Below are 20383 nucleotides of genomic sequence, written 5' to 3' on the forward strand. Positions count from 1 at the left end.
GCCTCAGGCAGGACGGCCGCGAAGCCTGATTGGCTCGGCACACTGTCAATCATCCCGCCGGCGCTCGCGACCGCACGCCTCGTCCCTCCCCCTGCTCCCCACCACCGCGGGGCGGGGCTCACGCGGCGGCCCTTGCCGCTGTGGGGGCGGGGGAGGGAGCGTTGTGCAAGCGGGCGCTTGTGAGCCCCGCGCCTCTGCCTGGGCACCTTCCGCCGGTCCCCTTCTGCCCGCTGCGAGCAGCTGGGGCCTCCTCCATGCGGGAGAGGAGAAGGCGGGAGCTGCTGGCCGGCCATCCCCGGCGCCCGGCAAGCCGGAGCCGAGCCGCTGCCGCCGCCGCGCCGCTTCTGCCGCATCTCCCCGCGGCGCGCTGAGCTCTGCCCGTCGCGCCGCCCCCTCCCTCAGTCCTTCCACCCCCCCCCTCCCCCGCCGCCCGTTTTATGTTTTTCTTTTTTTTCTTTTCTTTTTTTTTTTTCTTCTTTTTTTTTCATCCCGTCACCTCTTCGGTTTTCATCCTGGCCGCGAGCAAAGTGTCTTCATGAGCGCAGAGGATGTCCGGGAAGCACTACAAGGGGCCTGAAGTCAGTTGTTGCATCAAATATTTCATCTTCGGCTTCAATGTCATCTTCTGGGTGAGTAGGTGCGACCCCCGGCCTCGCACCGCGGAGGTCGCGGCGGCTTGTGGGGCTGCCGAGCGCGGTCCGCGCGTGACAGTTGGACGCGAGGCGGGCGGGGTGAAGGGGGGTGTGGGGTGAGGCCCTCCGCGCCCCTCACAGCTAACGGCGTGCCCGCGGTTCGTGCTGCTGCTCGGCCCTCCGAACGGCTTTTGTTGTAGGTGCCGAGGGGCTTTTGCTTAACCACCCTTCCCCTTTTTATTTTTCTTCTCCCCTCAGCCTCCCCCCCAGCCCCCAACTGCTTTGTGGTGGGGGAGCAGCCCGGCACGCAGGCCTGGGGAAGGGATGGATCCGTGCGTTCGTGGGGATATTTGTACTAAAATGTATATACGCACAATGCAAGAAATCAAAGCTCAAGTTCTGCGAGCGGTGCCGTTGCAGGAATGGTTACACAATGCCGAGCTGTGCGTGGAACGGCGTTATTCTGCTCCGCGATCAGAGCGCTACCGGGAGGGGTACCGGGGGGAGGCAGCGGCTCAACCACCGCAGGCCGTGTTGCCCCGTTCCAGCACCGGGCATGGAGCGGGCAGAGCCATATGGAGGGATGTAACCTGCATATCTAGCATCTTCTCAGTGTGTTGGGTTTGAAGAAGTAGCTTATTTTGGGTGTGAATTCCAGGTTTTGGAACCACAGAATGAAGGTGTTTAAGATTGATCCCACGTACATGTGGACAATGAGTTCTTAGAACTGCGTAGAACATGAAAGTTGGGTGAGGGCTCTTAGGTGTTCAATCCTCTCTTTTTGTGAGGCATTCTGTTTAGCAGTAGCAAATGGGCCTGAAGTCCAGCAGGGTGAATGCCTTTCTAAGGGAACCTGAAAACATGTTGGGTACATACATGGTATGTTGCCTTCTTTGGACTATAAAGGTGGTTTGGGTCAATTAAAAAAGCAAACAAAAACCCACCACCCCCACCATTTTTTAAAATGAATGTAAGTGATGAAGAATGAAGGAGAGAAACCTTGCCAATTATGAGCTTGCAACTATCACCTCGGTGTTTATCTGGCTAATAAGAACTTGCAGTTTACCTCATGTCTGTGTGCCTGGGAAGTAAAGATGCCTGGAGTGGATGATTTGGAGGGACAGGATTTTTGATCAGTGACGCTCCTGCAGTGAATTATCTTTCCTTAATCAAGGAGGTATGTTGCTAGAATGAAGTTGACAGCAGTTGCATACCTTTATGTCAAAGTTTGCTTTGCCTAGGAAGGAGACCTGTGGTGATGAGTTGTTGCAGATGAGTATCCTGACCCTACGGTAGCTGCTGTGTTTTTATGGTCTGCTCAGGTTTAATGGTTGAGTTTGCTGTGGCTTTCTTCCCTCATCTGTTTTTTCATTTTGATCCCCATGGGCATACACTGCTGAGAACACATCTGTTTTTCAGCAGGGAGCAGGGCAGCGTGAAGAACTCCTGTGTGACATGTCCTTGTACCAAAGATGGAAGATTATGGTGAAACACGCATATGTGTTATCTTGCTCCTCCAGGCACACATGGAGATAGATACCCTATAACTTTGTTCACTTCATTCTCTGAAGGCTAATTTGCAGGTGGTGGAAATAGGGAAGCGGTATCTTCTCGGTACTTAGTGGCCGTTTCTTTTCTTATTCCTGTTCTATTGAGGCTGGCACATGCAGCTTTTGCATGGCACAGTGGAATGGGTTAAAGGAGTTCTTGCTGAGCCACCTGGCTTTGTACTGCCAGAGTGGTAATCTGATGACCTGAGCGTATTGCCCGCTCTGCCATTTGCTTGCTGCGTGGCCCTTGTTTACAGGTTACCTGTTTTGCACAATGCAAATTGTCTGCTGTCCTTGTCTAAATATCATGAGATCCACCCTCAAAAAGCACTTTATATCACTTCAGTCATTTCTTCTGTTATCTTTTCATGAGGAAGCCTGCATTTGTTACCATGGTGGGAAGTGAGACAGTGACTCTTGCAGAGTGTATTTTAAAGATTTTATGGAATTAATAGCAAGTTGTTTAATATCGTGAAATTGGGCCAGAAAAGCTGTAAAGAAAAATAGTGGGCTTGGTTGGATGTTCACAGAAAGTGAGCATCAAACTTCACCACTAATGTAGTCCTTATAAATAGACTGAAATGATAACGCGGTCATTGTATTATCCCAGTGACGCTCTCCTGGGATCTTGTAGACATTTAGATATGTGGAACACCTTTGTTCAAACTTCGGAAGCTTTCTTATGTGCTGATTTTAACAGAACCTTTTAAAATTGTAACAAAAACAAATGGAAAAAATACCCTCTATTATGTGTCATAAAACAATGGTCTAAAAATAAAGAGAACTGAGTTGGGAGAGTAATGGGCTTGACAAGAAAATTATCAGTGCCTCGAGTAAAGAAATGGTGTAGATCTGCTGAATTTTTGTGGGGAATAATTGCATGCACTACTTAAAGGGAAGGTATTAAAAAATACAGAAACTGGGGGCTTTGTATGCTGTGCGATACAAGCAAAATAAATATCAGATCTTTTTCTCTGTTGTTTTTGTTTTGTTCTGTAGTATGTTATTTCTTTCCTTTAAAAAGAAAAAGAAAAGCCACAGCTGATCTGTTGGAATAATTAGTGTGGAAAGTTGCACTCTAGTGCTGTCTGTAGTTGTGACTAAAGGAAAGGTGACACGATGCTCTTATGGAGATGGTCGTGCTCCACCCCAGGCAACTTGCCCTTGTCTCTGCATTTCATAATGTTTTAGAAGAGAACTGTATCCTCCAAGACTGCGATAACTCATGTTCTAGCTATACTTGCCACTTTCATTTCTTCTTTTTGGCATCCACTGCTAGGAAGCAGGTAAATATACCGGCAGTGCTTGTTGGGAGTGCTTTGAGGTTGCAGTGCTCCGTGGAAGTGTCTGCTTGACATCTGCCAATGTAATATTGAGGAACCGAGACCAAATAGGCACAAATATATCATGATGAAAAAGTAGAATTCAGAGTTTTGCTTTCCCTTCTGTTGCTCAGCTGCCATTCTGCTGACTGTTCATTAGGGCATTCTCCTGTGCTTTAACTTGCCCAGCATAATGTCTATGTGAAAGCACCACATGATGTTTGCTGCCTTCCTAGGCTGGTAGAATAGTCAGTGCTTTTCTGTGAGCCTTTATGTCTTTACCAAATGGAATTGTAATGTATTCTGGGCTAGATAAGACCTGAATGCATAGTGCAAGTTAAAAGAAAACAATTTTATTGTTTACTTGCATTCTTTCCCTACATGTTTCCCCTCACCCCACGTAATCTTCCATGCAGAATGATGTTAAAGGTGTAATGCAAAAAGTAAAAGTAGGTCGCCTTGCTTCTGGAAAGGCAAGAACCAATTCCCCTTCTTACCTTTCTACTTCTGCAAGACAGTTTTAAAGTGACTTTCAGTTCCGAGAGGTGCTTTAAATTCCTTTCTGTGCTTTACTGTGCTTGATGGGATCGATGAATATACACTTTCATTTAAATCAGAATTTCCATGTCAGCTGGGAGTCGCTGACCCTAACTTAATAGGGACAATGTATAGAAAACATTGACTCCCCAGACTGCAACCTTCACTTTATCTGGTGATTCACTTTAAGTCACGTGATATGCTGCCATCATGATACATCAGAATATTGCAAGTCATGATTTGTTTTTCACTTTGCTTGGCATGTGTTGGTTTTGAGGGTAACTGTATGAGGGTCTAAATAGTCTTCTGAATTACCAGAAGGCAGCAGAAAGAAAACTGAATGAAGTTATGTCATCGTGTTGTGGGAAAAGTGTTGGAAAAGTGCACTGACCTTTGAGGGACAAGAAATGGACTGTTTATTGAGTTTTGAACGTTGTTGGTAGTTTGTTTTCCAAGGGGCAGAAGATCATTTTCTCATGCCAGCTACTTTTCAGACATCTACGAAGGAAGTTTTTGTTATGTAATTTTGCCTTCCCACATTGGTTTTGGAAAAAATGAAGTAAATCCACATAAGGCTTGTTCCGTGCGGCCTTCAAATGCATTCTGTAACACTTGATCTTTATGTATTTGCACAGAGGAGATGCTCTTTCATTGGAAGTGAATGACATTCTGATCACTTCGCCCTCACTCCTCTCCCCCCGTCCCTCCTTTTTTATAATAAAATTACAATTATTTTTGTTATTTTAAAAATATCACCAGGAACTTGGAGAGCATTTATTCCATAAATGGTCCTGCCAGAAACAGAACGGTTCTTGTCTGGAGAAAATGTATAATTGTTTTGTAACATGGAAGGGCAGTAATGTACGTTGTATGTATTGATAAAATAGATGCATTGTTGTGAGTCTGGGAGCTCAGAATTCCTCAGTGTGTCTTTGAACAGGCACGGCCACAGTCCTTTAAATGCATACAGAAGTATGTGGCGTACTCTGTATTCCCTAGTAACTTTGTAGCAGGCTGTATCATTGGTTATTCAGAACGGGTAACCAGAGGAACACGGATGAAGCTGTCTCCTTCCTAAGTGTTTGTGTTGCCCAAACTAGTTGTTTGTAAATATGTTATTGTTTTAAGCTCTTTTATGTTTGGGGTTTGCAGAAGACTGAATAAGCCCAAGGACACAAGACTAAGAACTAGGGAAAAAGCACTGATTGTGGTTAATTGTGTAACTTACTGTGTTAGATTTCAACATACTTAATAGTATTGGAACTAATAAATGCAGCTTACATAATTCTGCTGCAGAGATGGATTTGGTAAATGTATTTACCAGACTCTCACCTTGATTGACCAGTTTCACTTGATGGCACATCTACTGCAGAGCATGGAGAATACACTTTGGATCTTTAGTGTTCCCATCAGAGAAAAGCTGATGAGCAACATCCCGAGTATGTGCAGTGGCAGCAGAGTACTTCAGCAAGTGAAACAGATTATAATTTTTTCCTAGTAAAGACAGTAGGTCTGTGTTCCAGAACACTGAATTTAATGAAGAGGAGACTCAGGAAATCTCCTTTTTTGGAGAAAAGGAATCTCAAGTGAGACCTTCTCACTCTTTACAGCTACCTGAAAGGAAGCTGTGGTGAGGTGATGGTTGGCCTCTTCTCCCATGTGACTAGCCATAGGACCACAGGGAATGGCCTCAAGTGGCGCCAGGGGAAGTTCACATTGGAAATTAGGAAAAAAATCTTCTCTGAGAGAGTGTTCAGGTGTTGGAATGGGCTGCTCAGAGAGTTGGTGGAGTCGCTGCCCTGGAGATGTTCGAGAAACAGTTAGATGTGGTACTAAGGGACATAGTGTAGTAGGAAATGTTGGTGATAGGTGGATGGTTGGACTGGATGATCTTGGAGGTCTTTTCCAACCTTGGTGATTCAATGATTCAGTGAAAGTAAACATACCACCGTAATTCACTAAGATAACCTCTTTGTGATAGGCTCTTCAATAATATATTTATCATGTACGTGCATACTCAACTACTCCACGTGATACAAAGGCACACAGGGAAAGCAATCAGCAGCTATGCTGTGGAGGAAAGTGGGTTTTGAGCCCACATCGGATAGTGCAAATAGATGTAATGGTAATTTTCAAATTGATATATATATATATATATTTCTTTTGTCCTACATGGGAAGTGGAAATAAGAAAAAATGTGAGTAACTTCTGTCCTCTCCAGTGCAGGGCAGTTTCCAAGTATGTACTCTGTTTTTAAACACTCTTGCATTTAATTCCTTAGATTACAATAATCCTGAAGTCCTTTTTAGCAAAATTTGATTTATTATTTGCTTCTTAAACTCTGTAAGATGCAGCAGGTAGTAATTAGTAAGGGCTAAGACACCTAATTTACAATTAGTGAAATACTTCCAGAGTACTTTCCTTCAAGTTCCTTTGCTACAAATTGACTTGTTGTAGATAGAGCGTCGAAGAATGTTTTTGACACTGAGGTCACTGCAGTCTAGGAATTCAGAGCATCATTAAATGCTCACCATAGGTAGGTACCTCAGCAGTTTCTACTCCCGTGGACCAAGGGCAGAAACCAGTGAGGATCTGCATTTAGAACATTGTTTTGCTTCCAGTTAGAATAAGGGGTGAAAGAATATTTTTGACCCAAAGCAACGTGATCTAATTCCACAAGGCAGGGATTTTCAGTCTTAGAGTGTAATGCTACAGGGTAAGTTCAGCCTTATACTTTGTGTTGCCCAAAATATGCAGCAGATTTCTCAAATACATGGCTAGCAGCCTGTCAGCAGGACTCTAATTGTTTTATTGATGTAGGCAGGAGAGAAGAGCTGAGCAACTCAGGAGTTAACCCAGCTATGTTAGTAGTGACCCAGAAGTGACTGTCACCATTAACCATAGAAGTGCATCCCAGTAAAGGAAATTGGCTTTAAATACATGACTTCGTGATTAGGATTTTGTAGTGGCTTTGTACTGTCACATTGTTTGTTGTTGTTTTTTTCATATTGAAATGTAGAAAATATTGCTGCAGTGCAAGAAAGAATTAAAAAAAAAAGTTGTGTGGGATTTTGTTTTGTTTTTCCTGATGCATTGAATTGCATTCTAGTGTACTTTTACAGTGTGAGATCCAGGAAAACATAGATTTTTCTTTACTGTTGTGAGGCCTAATTTATTTTCCATTGTACTATTGTATGAGTTTGGAAAACATCCCATTTCTTGTGAGTCTGCTGCTGCTCCTGACAAAAAAATGTTCCCTGTTGGCTCTTTGTGGATTTCCACTGATTTCAATGGGACTTTGCACAAGCAGAAGAGTGGTCTGGGGTGACTGTCACTGTTGTCTCAGTGCCCCATGTGTGGCTGCTTCTGTAACCAAGACCTACAGCCATTCACCTCCCCCTTTATGCTCGCATTTAAAGATGTTGCTGACACCCTGGGGTTTGCAGTCAGAGGAGCTTGATTTGGTATCAAACTCTGACTCAGTGTGATCTCATATAACCTCCAGATGGCCTGACTTGTGGAGACGCTCAGAACAGTCAGATCCCACTCCTTCAGCTGTAGAAAACAAATGAGGCAAATGGCAGTAGCAGTATTTATCTTAATACACATCAATCTCCACCTTCAGCTAATGTTTCAACTTTCCAGTTGCTTTCCTCTGGACAGCATTTAGAATAAGCATTTCAGCACACACAGAGGATCTTATGAATGAACTGTCAATTTCCCACAGAACTAGGGAAAAATCAATATGCCTCTTCCCGGCCTTGAAAGTCCCTAGTGAAGGCTCCATTACATCAAATAATATTGAAAATCTTTTCAAGCAAAGTTCCCGATGTGCAGTGATAGAGGACTTTTAGTCTTCTTTTTGCAGCAAGGCAAATACATGTTAAGAAAACTGCCTATTCTGTACCTGTTACTGACTGGTTTTCTCAACATACTACTGCTTGCATAAAAATCAAAGGGCTGTAGCAGCTTCTTTCTAAATGTGATTTTTTTCCCCCCTTAAGAGGCAAGAAAAACTGCACCTAGAAGTGTCTAGTGCTTCTTTGTATATTGTTTTCTAAGAAAGAAGTAAATGGAAGCTAGATTCCTTTAGATATCTGACATATTTTGGGTTTGTAGAGGCTTCTGTTTTGCTGACTATAATGTTAGGGAGTTAAAACCTTTTGTTTATCTACTATCATATGCTTGTGCTGTTGTTACAGGGTAATGAATGTGGTATAAATGAAATTGCAGAGCTGCTTGCAGTAATTCAGCCTGCTGGGTGTTTCCTAGCATTAGTGGCTTATCCTTAATGAGAGTCCAGCTTAATTTTGTTTGGTTTAGGCACAAATCTTCTGTGATGCAGAATGTTCTTTTGCATCAGGACTCTTTATCTATGCCAAGAGGGCAGATTCTCTCGACCAAGCTTTGGAGTCCTAAGCAAAGATTCAGCAATACTGTGAGAGGTGGCACTCCTAGTAGATCTCCCAGAGCCCGCAGCACAGGTTCTCCCTGTTGGACACCTTTGCTTTGTGCACGTAAGCATAAGGAGTGCATTTATCTTTCTGAGAGCAGGTTCTCTGTTTTTCCTTCCCACTGAATTGCCCGTCTTCTGCAGTGCTTTGTTTTCCTGCCTGTAATGTGAACTCAGTGTGAACTTAAATGCAAGTGTACAGCTTCATCACATACTTCTCCGAGTTCTTTTCCTTCCTGTAAATGCTCTTCCAAACACTGCCACTCTGTAATAAGGTACTACATCAAAGCAGTCTCCTGGAAGGGGTGGCAAATGATTTGCTCCCTGAAGAGCAGGGAATGTTTATATGTTATAACATATTATATATGTTATATTGTATAACTATTCTCACTATTGCATTCCCCTTTTTGTCTGCACCTGTTCTTCTTTCTCCTGGAACCCAAATGTCAGCTGGGTTTCATGCTCTTGTTTAGCCCACAGGAGCTCCTATATGATCAATACAATGCTCTGAGAGGCCTTTTTATAGGTGCTGCTTGATGACTCTTACTTGATCCAGCCAGAAGTCAGCAGGAAAGTGGCAGGAAGTAACAACTAGCACTAGCTTTTTTGGTATCCTTTTATAAGACAGTTTTTCTTACTTGGCAAACAGATTGTTTTATGTTATAATAAATTATTGCCTTTTTTCCATGTGATACCTAAGCATCTCTTTCTGAAACAGCAAGCCTCAGCGTTGGTGCAAGACCTCCCAGATAGTGCCTTGTGGGTAACGTTTCCTTAGTTGATGTGTCAATCCACAAGCCTGATGAATATCAAAGCAGTATCCACTGCTCTGTCTCTGATGTAAAGAATTTCACATTTTAGCTTCATGAATAATTGCTGCAGGTGTGAGCCAGGTAGAATCAAGCGAGGTGGAATGGATGGGGCACATGGAAGGGCTTTGAAGCTCAGAGTCACAGTGACGTTGCTTGTTCAGTAAAGGACAGAAATTAAAACAGGCTGTTTGCTGCTCCTACACCCCTGAGGTGCATCCTAAGTAAGTCCAAAATGTTTTGAGAACTGGTGTAGGTACTTTTTTGTACCTATATAGAGCAGTCAGCTTCAGTGAGATCTGCTGTTTATTTAGATCTTAGTGTATAAGGGTCAGATTTTCACTTTCTCTGAAAGGCCACCTTGTAGCAATCTGCCAGCGTACCCTGTTCTTAAAATGCCCACAGACTACATTTATAGAGTGGGGTAGAGCAATGTTGCAGTTGTGGTATCAAATTTTGGTGTGAGTACATTTAGATTCCCAGGTTAGGGAGTTCTAAGGTGTTTATAGTCTGAGAGGCTGGACTTTGTCTCCACTGTGGGGTGGAACTGGACTTCTGTATAAATGGTGGGGAGAAAAGAGACTTGTAACTTTTCACAGGATGAACAGAAGTGCAGAGCTCTCCATGTCTTAATGATAACGCAGGAGGTATTTAACTTTGAGAATGTGATCTTTTAGAAGTTGTAAGGTAGTCAAATTCTGCCTGAATGAAACCTATTATTCCACCTCCGTGCTGCCTTCAGGGTAGATGTTTTTCTGCATTTACTGGTATCATAGTGCCACTTAGGGAGCACTCATTATTTCACTCCGTTTTGTTAATAGGACTTTATCCTAGTTTAAAAATTTTCTATCTTGAAACAAAACAAAAACAACCAAACACAGAAAGACAAACCAAAATAAATACGTACACAAAGATACTGCAGAATTCACAGAAAACAAACAGTGGATCAGTTACTAAGTGCCTTCCCTTTCCCTCATCCACTTCCTGATGTAGTATTAATTTTGAATGAGCCTCCTGCGTAGCTTGCTTTCATCCACTTAGGGTGTAGAACACAAAGGCTTTCAGCACTGTAAATACTTGGGGCCTTGTCCTCTGCATAAGAGCAGTTCCTGTGGACTTCAATAGGAATCACTTGGTGGCAGCTGCATAATTAGACCTTTGGTTTTCAAGCAGTGTGAAAAAAAAGTGAAAGAGGAAATACTAAAGAAGGAGGTGGAAGGAAAACTGCAAGAGGTCCTCTAAAAAAGACTTTGGGAAGAGCTGAAGCCCTTACTTCACTCTGCCTGAATAGTTAAGATCTTATTCTTATGTCTAGGAATAAATATATTACCTAAATAGGTAATAAACTAGTTTAACAAAAAAACTCTGTCAGTCTCCCCTGTTCATGACGGGCATTTCTGCTAGTTTATGTCTTGGGGTAAGTATCTGTCTGACCATCCTGATCCTTTAAATGATAAATTCTGCTTGATAACAAGAACTACATGTGAACCTAATACCTGTAGTGCTTGTATGAAATAGCTTTACACACTCTGAGCTATTGCTTAACACTGTATTCTGCAGGCTATATTCCTTCCCACTGGTCTGGACAACAAGTTGGCCACGACTGTTGTTTTTTTTAGTGATTCCCAGTACAGTATTGACTACTGAATCGGGTTTTTGCCAGACATGTTTGTAATAGCAGCAACTTCATGGTAAATCTTTGTCCAATGGAGCTACTAATGCCCATCTGTTAAGTACCACTACTTATGTGGTCTACCATTAGCCGTGTAAGAAATCACCACATTTTATTAATGGCTTCTGAACTTTAACAACATCTTAGGCTAAAGATAATGGCTTCTGCATGAAATATGTTCCATTGCTGCTAATGGTGTCTGAGTAAGCTAATGTGGCAAATAAAAGAATTCCTGTAAACAAAGCATAAGAGTCGCTATGTATATAAATCAAAACTGAAAACCAGTTTATAGCTGAATGGAAGCTGAACATCTCAGAGTAGCTTTGGTTACATTTAGGTGATTGATAGAGAAAATGAAAAAACAGTCTGTCTAAAAGCAGAACCTGATGAATACTGCATTTGACTTCTACTATTGGATTGACCTGTAGTTTGTGGTAGGACAGTATGTGTAGATAGTAATAGTGTTTACTAATAGCAATAGTTGCAATACTACTAAAAACAAAGAAACAAAAACAAAAACAAAACAAAAAACCCAATCACAAAGCAGCAACAGAACAGGAAAACCAGCCTTTCATTTTGCCTTTAAGGAAAGATTTAAAGAAGTATAAATCAGATTCTTATTGATAGTGTGTATATATGAAACAAAACACAAAATGAAGGCAAGATTAACGCTCTCTCCTTTTAAACTGGTAATACCACCAAGAGAGATCAAGAAATTATTTGGGCTGCTGCACTGAATCCTTAATCTATTGCTGTCAGGCATCTTCAAACATACCATTAACCTACAGATCCAAAAATTACTTTGAGGTTTTGGAGAGGTGCTGAGCTTTGCCTTTTCATTAAGTTTGGTGCAAGGGAGCTTCCTAAGGGAAGGAATCCCGCTTTTCTCTCTAGAATGTGAAAAAGCATTATCTCAGTGCGCCATTAACTCTATAAAACAAGCTGAAGACAAGTTTTAATAGTAAGGAATTGATAAAATATTTCTGTGAAGGTCAGTTGTATGGTCTTGATTCTGTTAACTTTGTGTGTTGACAAATGAAAGAGGTATATATCTATATATCTAGGTATTCAAATATTTATGGACTGTGTTCTGAATGATAAGAAAGATATAATGAAAAGACAACTTTTGGAATATTTTTCATTCGAAGCTCTGTCCAATGCAAAGACAATTTGGAGGTGTTACAGTTTAGTCAAAAAAGGGCAGTTAGGACAGTGTATCTGCCAGCAAAAACAAGCAGTTTGTATTCAGTGTAAAATGCAGCTTCATAAAGCAGCTGGGGGTTAGTGAAGAGTGAGATGGGAGAAAATGCACCCATCAGAGTGAGGAATGGAACCTCTGGGAGTTGCTAAGCCATTTTGCTGCTGAATCCACCAACTGGTTTAACTGCCTTGAATAAAAGCTTTGTGGCTTTGTGTGAATACCGTTTATGCGAAACATTGACCCTGCATTGAATATTTGACATAATTGGTAATTTCTGTGGACAGACCCACATCTAAAAAAGCAATGAACCATCATAGAACTGCAGAACAGTTTGGGTCGGAATAGTCCTTAAAAATCTTGTGGTTCCAAATCCCCTGTCATGGGTAGGGTTGTCACCCACTACATCAGGCTTCCCAAAGCCCCACCAGCCTGGCCTTGAATGCCTTCAGAGATGGGGCATCCACAGCTTCTCTGTCTCACTGCTCACGAAGGGAAGAATTTCTTCCTCATGTCTAATCTAAATCTACCCTCTTATTTTAAAAGTACCAGTCCTTGTCTTATCACCACACTCCCTTATAAACAATGTGTTTTCCCTTGAAAATATCTCACCTTTATTAGCTTTTAAGTCTGTGGGTGTGTTGTCTGCCTCTGTTGTTCTCAAGATCTTTAACTCTGAAATCTGAACATATCAGTAATACCTTAGACCAATCTCAGACTGAGTTAGGAAAGCCTCAGTGGTGAAAGGTATGTTGAAATCTGAAGGGCTGCAGTTTCTACAAGAAGATATTGATCTGGAAACTAAATTATTGATACAGTTAAGGATGTCTGGTATAACACTGTGAGTGTGCCTGGAATGGTATTTGCAGTGTACTTCACTGGAGGCTGGTGGAGTTCCACTCTTTTCTTTCTTGAGCTCTGGGGGGACGGTGCAAGTCTCTAATCCAGATTCTTCTTTCTGGCTTAGCCTGAGATCATGGCAGCTGTTCAGACGTCACGGTTGGTCTCTGTAAACTGTTATGAAATTTCAAAATGAATTCTCAGTGTTCAGTGTGAGAGCAGGGTGGGGTTGTGAAAGTGTTGTTTGTGAACTATTTGTAACAGTTTATTATTGTTGGTAAAGAAACCAGGAGCGAAAGAAGTAACAGCTGAAGTTTCAAAGTGAGTATTGGGTGTCAGTTTGTGTGCTGGTTTAAGATGGCTTTGACATTGTCAAAATTATGCTACTTTAATAAGAATATATAAAGTAGTGACACATTCATTTAAATTCAGGTATAGCTATAATTATTGATCAATGTTTTGCCTTCAAGAAGAGGCATTTTACATTTAAAATAAAAAGAAAATTCTTCAACTTTGATGAGGTGTAAGATGAAAACTTGCACAAGGCTGAACGGAACAGTCGTTTGGAAGCTTTTTTGGATGATCTACTGTGAGGTGTCCTGATCAAGCTTCCCTTCTTGCCTGCCTGTGCTCTGCTGCTAAAATTAGCTTGAAGCATTTCCTGATAAAGAAACGAACTAAGAAGAGCTTTGAAGAGAATGGCCAGTGTCAGACACCTGGTGAGAAGTGTTAGGACAAGGCAGGCAGGTAGTGATAATACTCAGAGAATGTGCTTTGAATCCTCAGCCTTTCATAGCCAGAGTTAGGATATTTGTATTTGGTGTCGTTAGATTGATTTTAATTTGTGATTTTTTTTCTAGTTGCCCCTTTAAATCTCTAACTTCATGAAATATTTGACATCCAGTCATTAGTTGTACCCTTTCTCTGTTGAGCTTGAGTTACTTTAGGGAGAGTTGGAGTACCAACAAGCATGTAATAGAGCATTCTGAGGGTTAGTCTATTAACTTTGATGAATGTATCAACCTACCCTTTTTGAAACTGCAGTGGAAGTCTTGCATCTGAAAAATGTGACTTGAAACACCTTTTCTCTCAGCCCTGACTTTTCCATACAATACCACTGAGAAAAGAATTTTGGATGCTTTCCTTTTCAGTAGTTCAGATGGTTGAATTATGAATGTTGGAGGCGTATAAAGCCAAGTAAGTATGCCAGTCCAAGGAAACTGCAGCTGGATGTCACAGCTGAAAAAGCTTGCTGCTGTTCAAAGTCCGCAGATGGTGACCTAGTTGGATCTTTACACAGCTCCTCTAGTTGTTGTGAATTAACCATTTTCAGCCCAGGGTATATTTAACAGCAATATATGTAGTACCTGCTCTTATGCCTTGGTAATAAATAGTTTTTCTGTTGATAGTTTTTAATGTAGGTTTGTAGTTACAAACACTTCTGTCCTTTTTCCATCCACTTGTTGCCTTGCCTGCCAGAGGGAAGAAACACGCAAGTCTACACCACCGCAATTACTTTATTCTGTCACTGGTTTTCACAGAATCACAGAATGACCTGGGTTGGAAGGGACCTCAAGGATCATGTAGTTCCAACCCCCCTGCCTAGCAGGGCCACCAAACATACTCCTTTACTAGATCAGGTTGCCCAGAGCCCTGTCCAACCTGGTCTTGAACACCTCCAAGGACGGGGCATCCACAATCTCCCTGGGCAGCCTGTTCCAGGACCTAACCACTCTCCTAGTAAAGAACTTCCCCCTAACTTCTCCCCTTAAGTTAGTTTTGGTGGGTACTAACTTAATAATAAAATTGTATGGTGAAAGATGAGAACTTTGTGACTGACAAATGAATCTGAAGGATATTCTTAGGTGGGCATCAGATTATTCCCTTCTTTCATAATTATTTTGAAGACTATTATTAGTATCTGAAAGCTCAGCCATATCATCTATCCAGTGCTTTGGAAGGAAAACTAATACGTAGTTGGCAGTCAGTTTAGTTAAGCACTTTGGCTGTTTCACAGATTTGTAAGCATCTGTGTTGCAGTCTTGTTTAGGTCGTACAAATGTCCTTTATACAGCACTGTTTCAAACTTGGCTGTTCTTAATGTCTCGTTTAAACCTGCATGTGATAATCCATTATGGTCTGATTTAAGTTTCCCTTTCTGAAGCAGAAGCTTTAGATCGAAGCTATTTTTGTTTAAATATATCTTTTTGGGTGGAAGGAACATAGCTCTGTTTATGCACCAAGCTTGCCTTTCTTCTCTGTAATTGTGATAATTGTCAATATTTAGCATACAGGGTGTCCTGATCTTTGCTGCCTGATGGTGGTACAAGGATTCTGAGCAAAGTGGAAAGCTTGTGCCTTGTCTGGGCCCTGAGGAGGTCTGTAAGCATACTTGTGGATTTTGGGGAATGCTGCCTAGGTTGTCTCTGAAGCAGAGATTGGTGTTGTGCAGAATATGATATTGATGTGTTGCATGAGGTAAGTTGGTGGTCAGAAAGGACAGCGAACTCATTGGTGTTGTATAGGTATGACATTCCAAAGCCCACAAGATTATGTCGTAGCACAAGCGTATTCTTTAATTAAGACATGTTTGTAGAAGTCATCTTCCATTATACCACAGCATCTGACATAAGTAAGTTACACTTTTCTTGTTTGCTTTGCACAGTGTTTGTGGGAGGGGAGGAAGAGCAGAAGTGGAATAGATGAATTACTTCTATCTGGCTGAACAAAGAGGAGGTAAAGGAATGGGTTACCTGGTGGTGTATGCTTTTAGAACAAAAATATTAGATCCTTTAAAGTGAGATGACTGCAGAGGTGGATGATGCATTTCAGATTTAAGCTAGTTTACTGGCCTTGGGAAAAATAACCAAACTTGGAGTGTTGAGACTTTCACTGAGAAAAGAGTGCTTCTGAATGCCTCTGGAAGTTCTCGTTCCCAGGTCTGAGGTCTGATCCCAACAGGAACTGGGTTTCCAGGTAAATAACATTTTAATCTAAACTCCTGTTCCTGTAGGAAACCATTGCTTAGAAGTATAGACCTGAGTAAACAGTTCAGAAGCTGTTCAAGCTGACGTCTTTTTGTATTTGCTGCATGGGATCTATTTTAGAAGTACTTCAATGAAAATTTGGACAATAGAACAAACCACTTTAAAGCTTATCATTTACAGGCACGTTATTTAGTTTAGCTGGCAGGGTTTGGTGGTTGGTTTTTGTTTTTAAGTTTTTTTGAGTGTGGGAATTTCTTTTTTCTTTTTGATTTCCTCTCCACCTTTGCGGCTCGATGTGTAACTGTTTTGCATCATACCCTGCTCTGCAGTGTGATAGATTCTATGGAATGAGAAACAAGCTGACCTTTGCAAGCTGGATTTAATGATTGAGATTAGAAATAATTCCAAAGGTGTAGTTGCTGGAATATGTGGCTCCTATTGATAATATCCAGTGTAAGCAGTATACTCTAAGATGTTACATTTCTATCTTTCTTTCTTTTCTTCCTGGTTCTATTTTCCTGCTTCTGAGGAATACTGAAGAGCTTTTGCTCTTGCCAGTTGAAATCTGTTTTTGTAGTGAGGGGTCCGTGCTGGGGAAATCTTTTCCTGCTATCTTTCTTCTCTCCACAGGGTAGTGGGCATAAGGACTGCCCTCCTGTCTGCTCTGCTGACAGCCACGTGTTCTCTGCTGCTCGCTGCAGCAGCTGCTGCTCCTCAGCCTGACTGAGAGAGCATAAATTAAAATACAAAGGTCTCCTGTGGCCACTCTTGGCTGACACTGCAATGGCAAATCAGACCTTCTACATCATCTTCACTTGGCTTTCTTTTTTTTTTCTCTCAAGGATTTCCTCTGCATTTATATCAGTCACTGTCACAATGCTGGGCTGAATAGATGCGGCAATCCAGGCACTCCAAATGGTTTATGTACTCGAGTGTCCGAGCAGCTTGTAGAGAAAAGAATTACCAACGTGCGTTTCATCAGAAGCTCAAATCCTATTTTTGTTCTTTCTATGTATGCTGCAGATACAGGCCCAGTTTATTTCTCCTTCCCATGAGGTCATGTAGAGTTTTAGAAACAGCAGAACCATTATATTGCCATTGTGTGCCTGTGACTGAAGGCACAGCAGTGAGTGGAGTCTTTTCTCTGATGGGGCTGTATTATTCCTACAGGGCACAGGGGGATACGTGATTAGAGGGTGGAATGCCACAAGGTTGCTTATGTGGGTGTCCTGACCAAGCCGTGTATTTGTGTTTTTGGCATTGAGTGGGGCTCTTTTTGTGTATGTTTTTATCCTGTATGTCTCAGGTATAGTAGATGTTCTTTGGCTCAATATACTTGTATGTTAGGGTACTTTATTGTAGGTGATACAGTGAGGCAATAACTTGACAACAGTTTTTCAGAACTTTTTCTTTAATGAAGCTAAGCATGGCTATCAATTTTATTTGTTGTAAAGACTTATTTAGGGTTGAACTGGACAAGGGTGGACTTCAAACACTTAGAAAACCTAGAAATCACTGGCACTGCCTTTGTGTACTGTGGAAGAAGAGTCCTAATTTGCAAGGCTTAGTTCAGACAAAAAAGAATTAGGCAAAACCTTCAAAAGTAGCAGAAACTGTCACAATCATCAAAAATAGTCATAGACTGAAGGAGATGGGAATTTCTCATTGATCATACAGCACGCTGAAGTCTGTGTTGCATGCTAATCACAGATTGCTGCATGACATGAGAGCTCTTTGACAACGGTCCCCATTTTAAAGTTTTTCTTTAACAAAATCACAGTAGTTGTGGAAGTTGTATAAGCTTGCAGTAATATTTGGAAATAATCATGGGACCAACCATGGAATTGCTATTATAACTACCAGTTTGACTTAACAAGAACAAAATGCCATTACTACCTTCATAATCAGATTTATTTTAATGTCTTTGAACAAAATACCTCTGGAGTCAACTGCTTAGTGCTTTAACTGCTTCCTTTCTGCTTAATGAAACAGGGGCCTTGCCAGACTGCCTGCTAATGCGGTACTGCTTCTTGGGCTCAGTTTCCATTTCCCCCACTCACATATTAGACTTCTGGAACATTTTCACTGATACCTATTGCAGCTACATGCAATACTCAGGTGTATGCAAAAGAAGCAGGGTCAGCATTCACATTTCTTTATTCCATTTTCATGTGTGGTTGCAGACACAGAATCTCAAAAAGTCCTCTTTGTAAAGCTTGGCACTGAGGTGAAAGGTCTTCTGAGAACACAGGAAAATTGCTGTTTTTTTTTATTTGAACCCAGATTCCCTTGGGTGAGCAGTGCAGTTAATTAATTTTAAAGGAGAGTGTGTGAGGGGAGTTTTTTCACAGTAACTTCTTGAGTCTTTGACTATTAACAGGTGAATTTTACAGCATTTTTCTCTTCTTACAGTGATTTCAATTAATATTTGGTAACCACTGCTCAGAGTAGGACTCTGCTGTTTCAGGGTTAGATGGGGAGGAGCTGATTACTCTTGCTCAGTTCGGGTGATTCATTAAATAGATTGAAATGGTTTAGGATAAAGCTTTTACTGAGGTTTCTTTGTGTCCATTTCCTCAAATCTGGAAGCAATGAACAAATGCCAGTAATTCAGATAACTCTTGAATGAATACATATGCTATCTCATTTAGTCATACTTAATATTCTGCATTTTGAAAGCCTAAAAATTAAACTTACCTAAGCTTAGAAACCTACCATCCCCTCTTTTTCCGACCCCTTTTTCTCTGTGTTTGTGTTGCACAATTGATTGTAAAGCTCTGGGGAGGGAGGTAGCAGGATTGGGACTTGCTAGTGCTGCTCCTTTTATCTTGCTGATAAGGCTACTGTGAGCTACCTTGCTGGTGAGGCAAGAGGACAAGATTGTGCAAGTATGCTGTTACGTGAAAGCAAACAAACATACACTGAAGTGTGGTGTTTTTTTTTTTTTTTTTTTTTTTGTTTTTTTTTTTTTGGTTTGGTTTGGTTTATTTTTTTCTTCAGTAAATTTAACATTATTTGCATGTGCTGAATGAATAGTCCTGCATGCTGATACCCTGTAGCTCTATGCCAGGTGCATCAGGATGAGTGGAAGAGCGAGTGTCTGTGCAGCATCCTTGCAAAGGAACAGTGGCAGGATAGTTCTGTAGATCTTGATAGCTCTTTCCTGGGAACCCCACACCACCCCAACCATGCCAGGTCTCTGATGTGAACTTGCCAGCTAGCACTTGGATTCAGTAAGTTACTCTTTCTTAGCTACTCATCTAGACAGTTGCTGTTTTAACAGACTACTGCTATGTTATGTTTTGTTTTTTTCTCTTTAAACAGTAAATTTTCACCATGGAGAGAATGAGAAATACTGTGTGTACTTGCTTTCTGACTGTGGTGATACTAAGGCATATAGATTTCTGCTTAATGATGATCAGCCCAAATCAGTATTGTGGTAGAAAACATATAAGGTGTGGTGAGACACCCAGAAAGACTGCTGAGGACTCATACATTTAGTTGTAGGAATTGTACCATTTCTGCCAGCTGATGCTGCTAACTTCTTTTTTTGGTTCTGGGATTGTATCATCTTTGAATGTGCACCAGTTCCACTGGACTTTCTTTTGGGTTCAGAAGATTGGCTTTTATATAAAGCTCCTTCCTGCCCTTCCTCAGCTGATTAAATAAATAACATTTCCCTGAACTTTTGACGCAGCTTTGTTTGTGTTATCTGTTAAAGGTGAGGAAGAGGACTGAGCAGTGTGTCTGCATCCTTTTCCTACTTAATACTGTGGCTAACAAAACAGATGTTGAGAGGTCATGGGGGCACCTGCCTTTGATGTTTAAGCTATGTCTCTTTTGCAGGCTAGAAAATTAGGCGGTACCTGAAGTACTTGGTAGAATGTACAGGCCTGCTGATACACTGAGATTTGTGAAGGCTGTAGCAGCAATATAAATAGCTTTCTTTACCAGGCAATATTCATTCCGCTCTCAGCTGTGACCAGTGCACTTCTGTTACAGCTCACTGTCTAATATGAGCTGAAGAGACTCTTTAGCAGTAGCTCAGAGTCAGAAAGGGAATGCGTAGCTGTAGTACAGAATTCATTATTCTGGAAAATGATACTGGTATGATCCAGCTGACGGTTTTTAGGCTTGCTGGCATGGTCCTTCTACAACAGAGGATGCTTTGTTCATTTCATATTGTGCTAGGAGATTGCCATGCTGCCAGGCAGGCTGACTGCAAGGTTTTGATTTTTGTTATGCTTGATTTGGGTTAGTGGTACTTGCCTGTGTTGCCTGTGGGTACTACTGCAGGTGCTGTAAATAACAGATAAAGATGCTTTTCCTTTTCACCTGACATACACTTGTAATGTCATTCCAAGCGTAATAATAAAGGGTAAA

The 20383-nt window shown here is 41.5% G+C and overlaps 1 protein-coding gene across 1 annotated transcript in view; it reads left to right on the forward strand.

The window, feature by feature from the left end:
- The first annotated feature begins 307 nt into the window (after nt 1-307).
- Nucleotides 308-20383, forward strand: part of TSPAN5 (tetraspanin 5) — a 75062-nt gene continuing 54986 nt past the window's right edge. Inside the window, exon 1 of the mRNA XM_072334730.1 lies at nt 308-629. Coding sequence (XP_072190831.1) covers nt 549-629 — 81 coding nt within the window. The 5' untranslated portion in view covers nt 308-548. The remainder of the gene's footprint in view (nt 630-20383) is intronic.

The sequence above is a fragment of the Excalfactoria chinensis genome, chromosome 4 (genome assembly GCF_039878825.1).
Source record: "Excalfactoria chinensis isolate bCotChi1 chromosome 4, bCotChi1.hap2, whole genome shotgun sequence".
Classification (NCBI taxonomy): Eukaryota; Metazoa; Chordata; class Aves; order Galliformes; family Phasianidae; genus Excalfactoria; species Excalfactoria chinensis.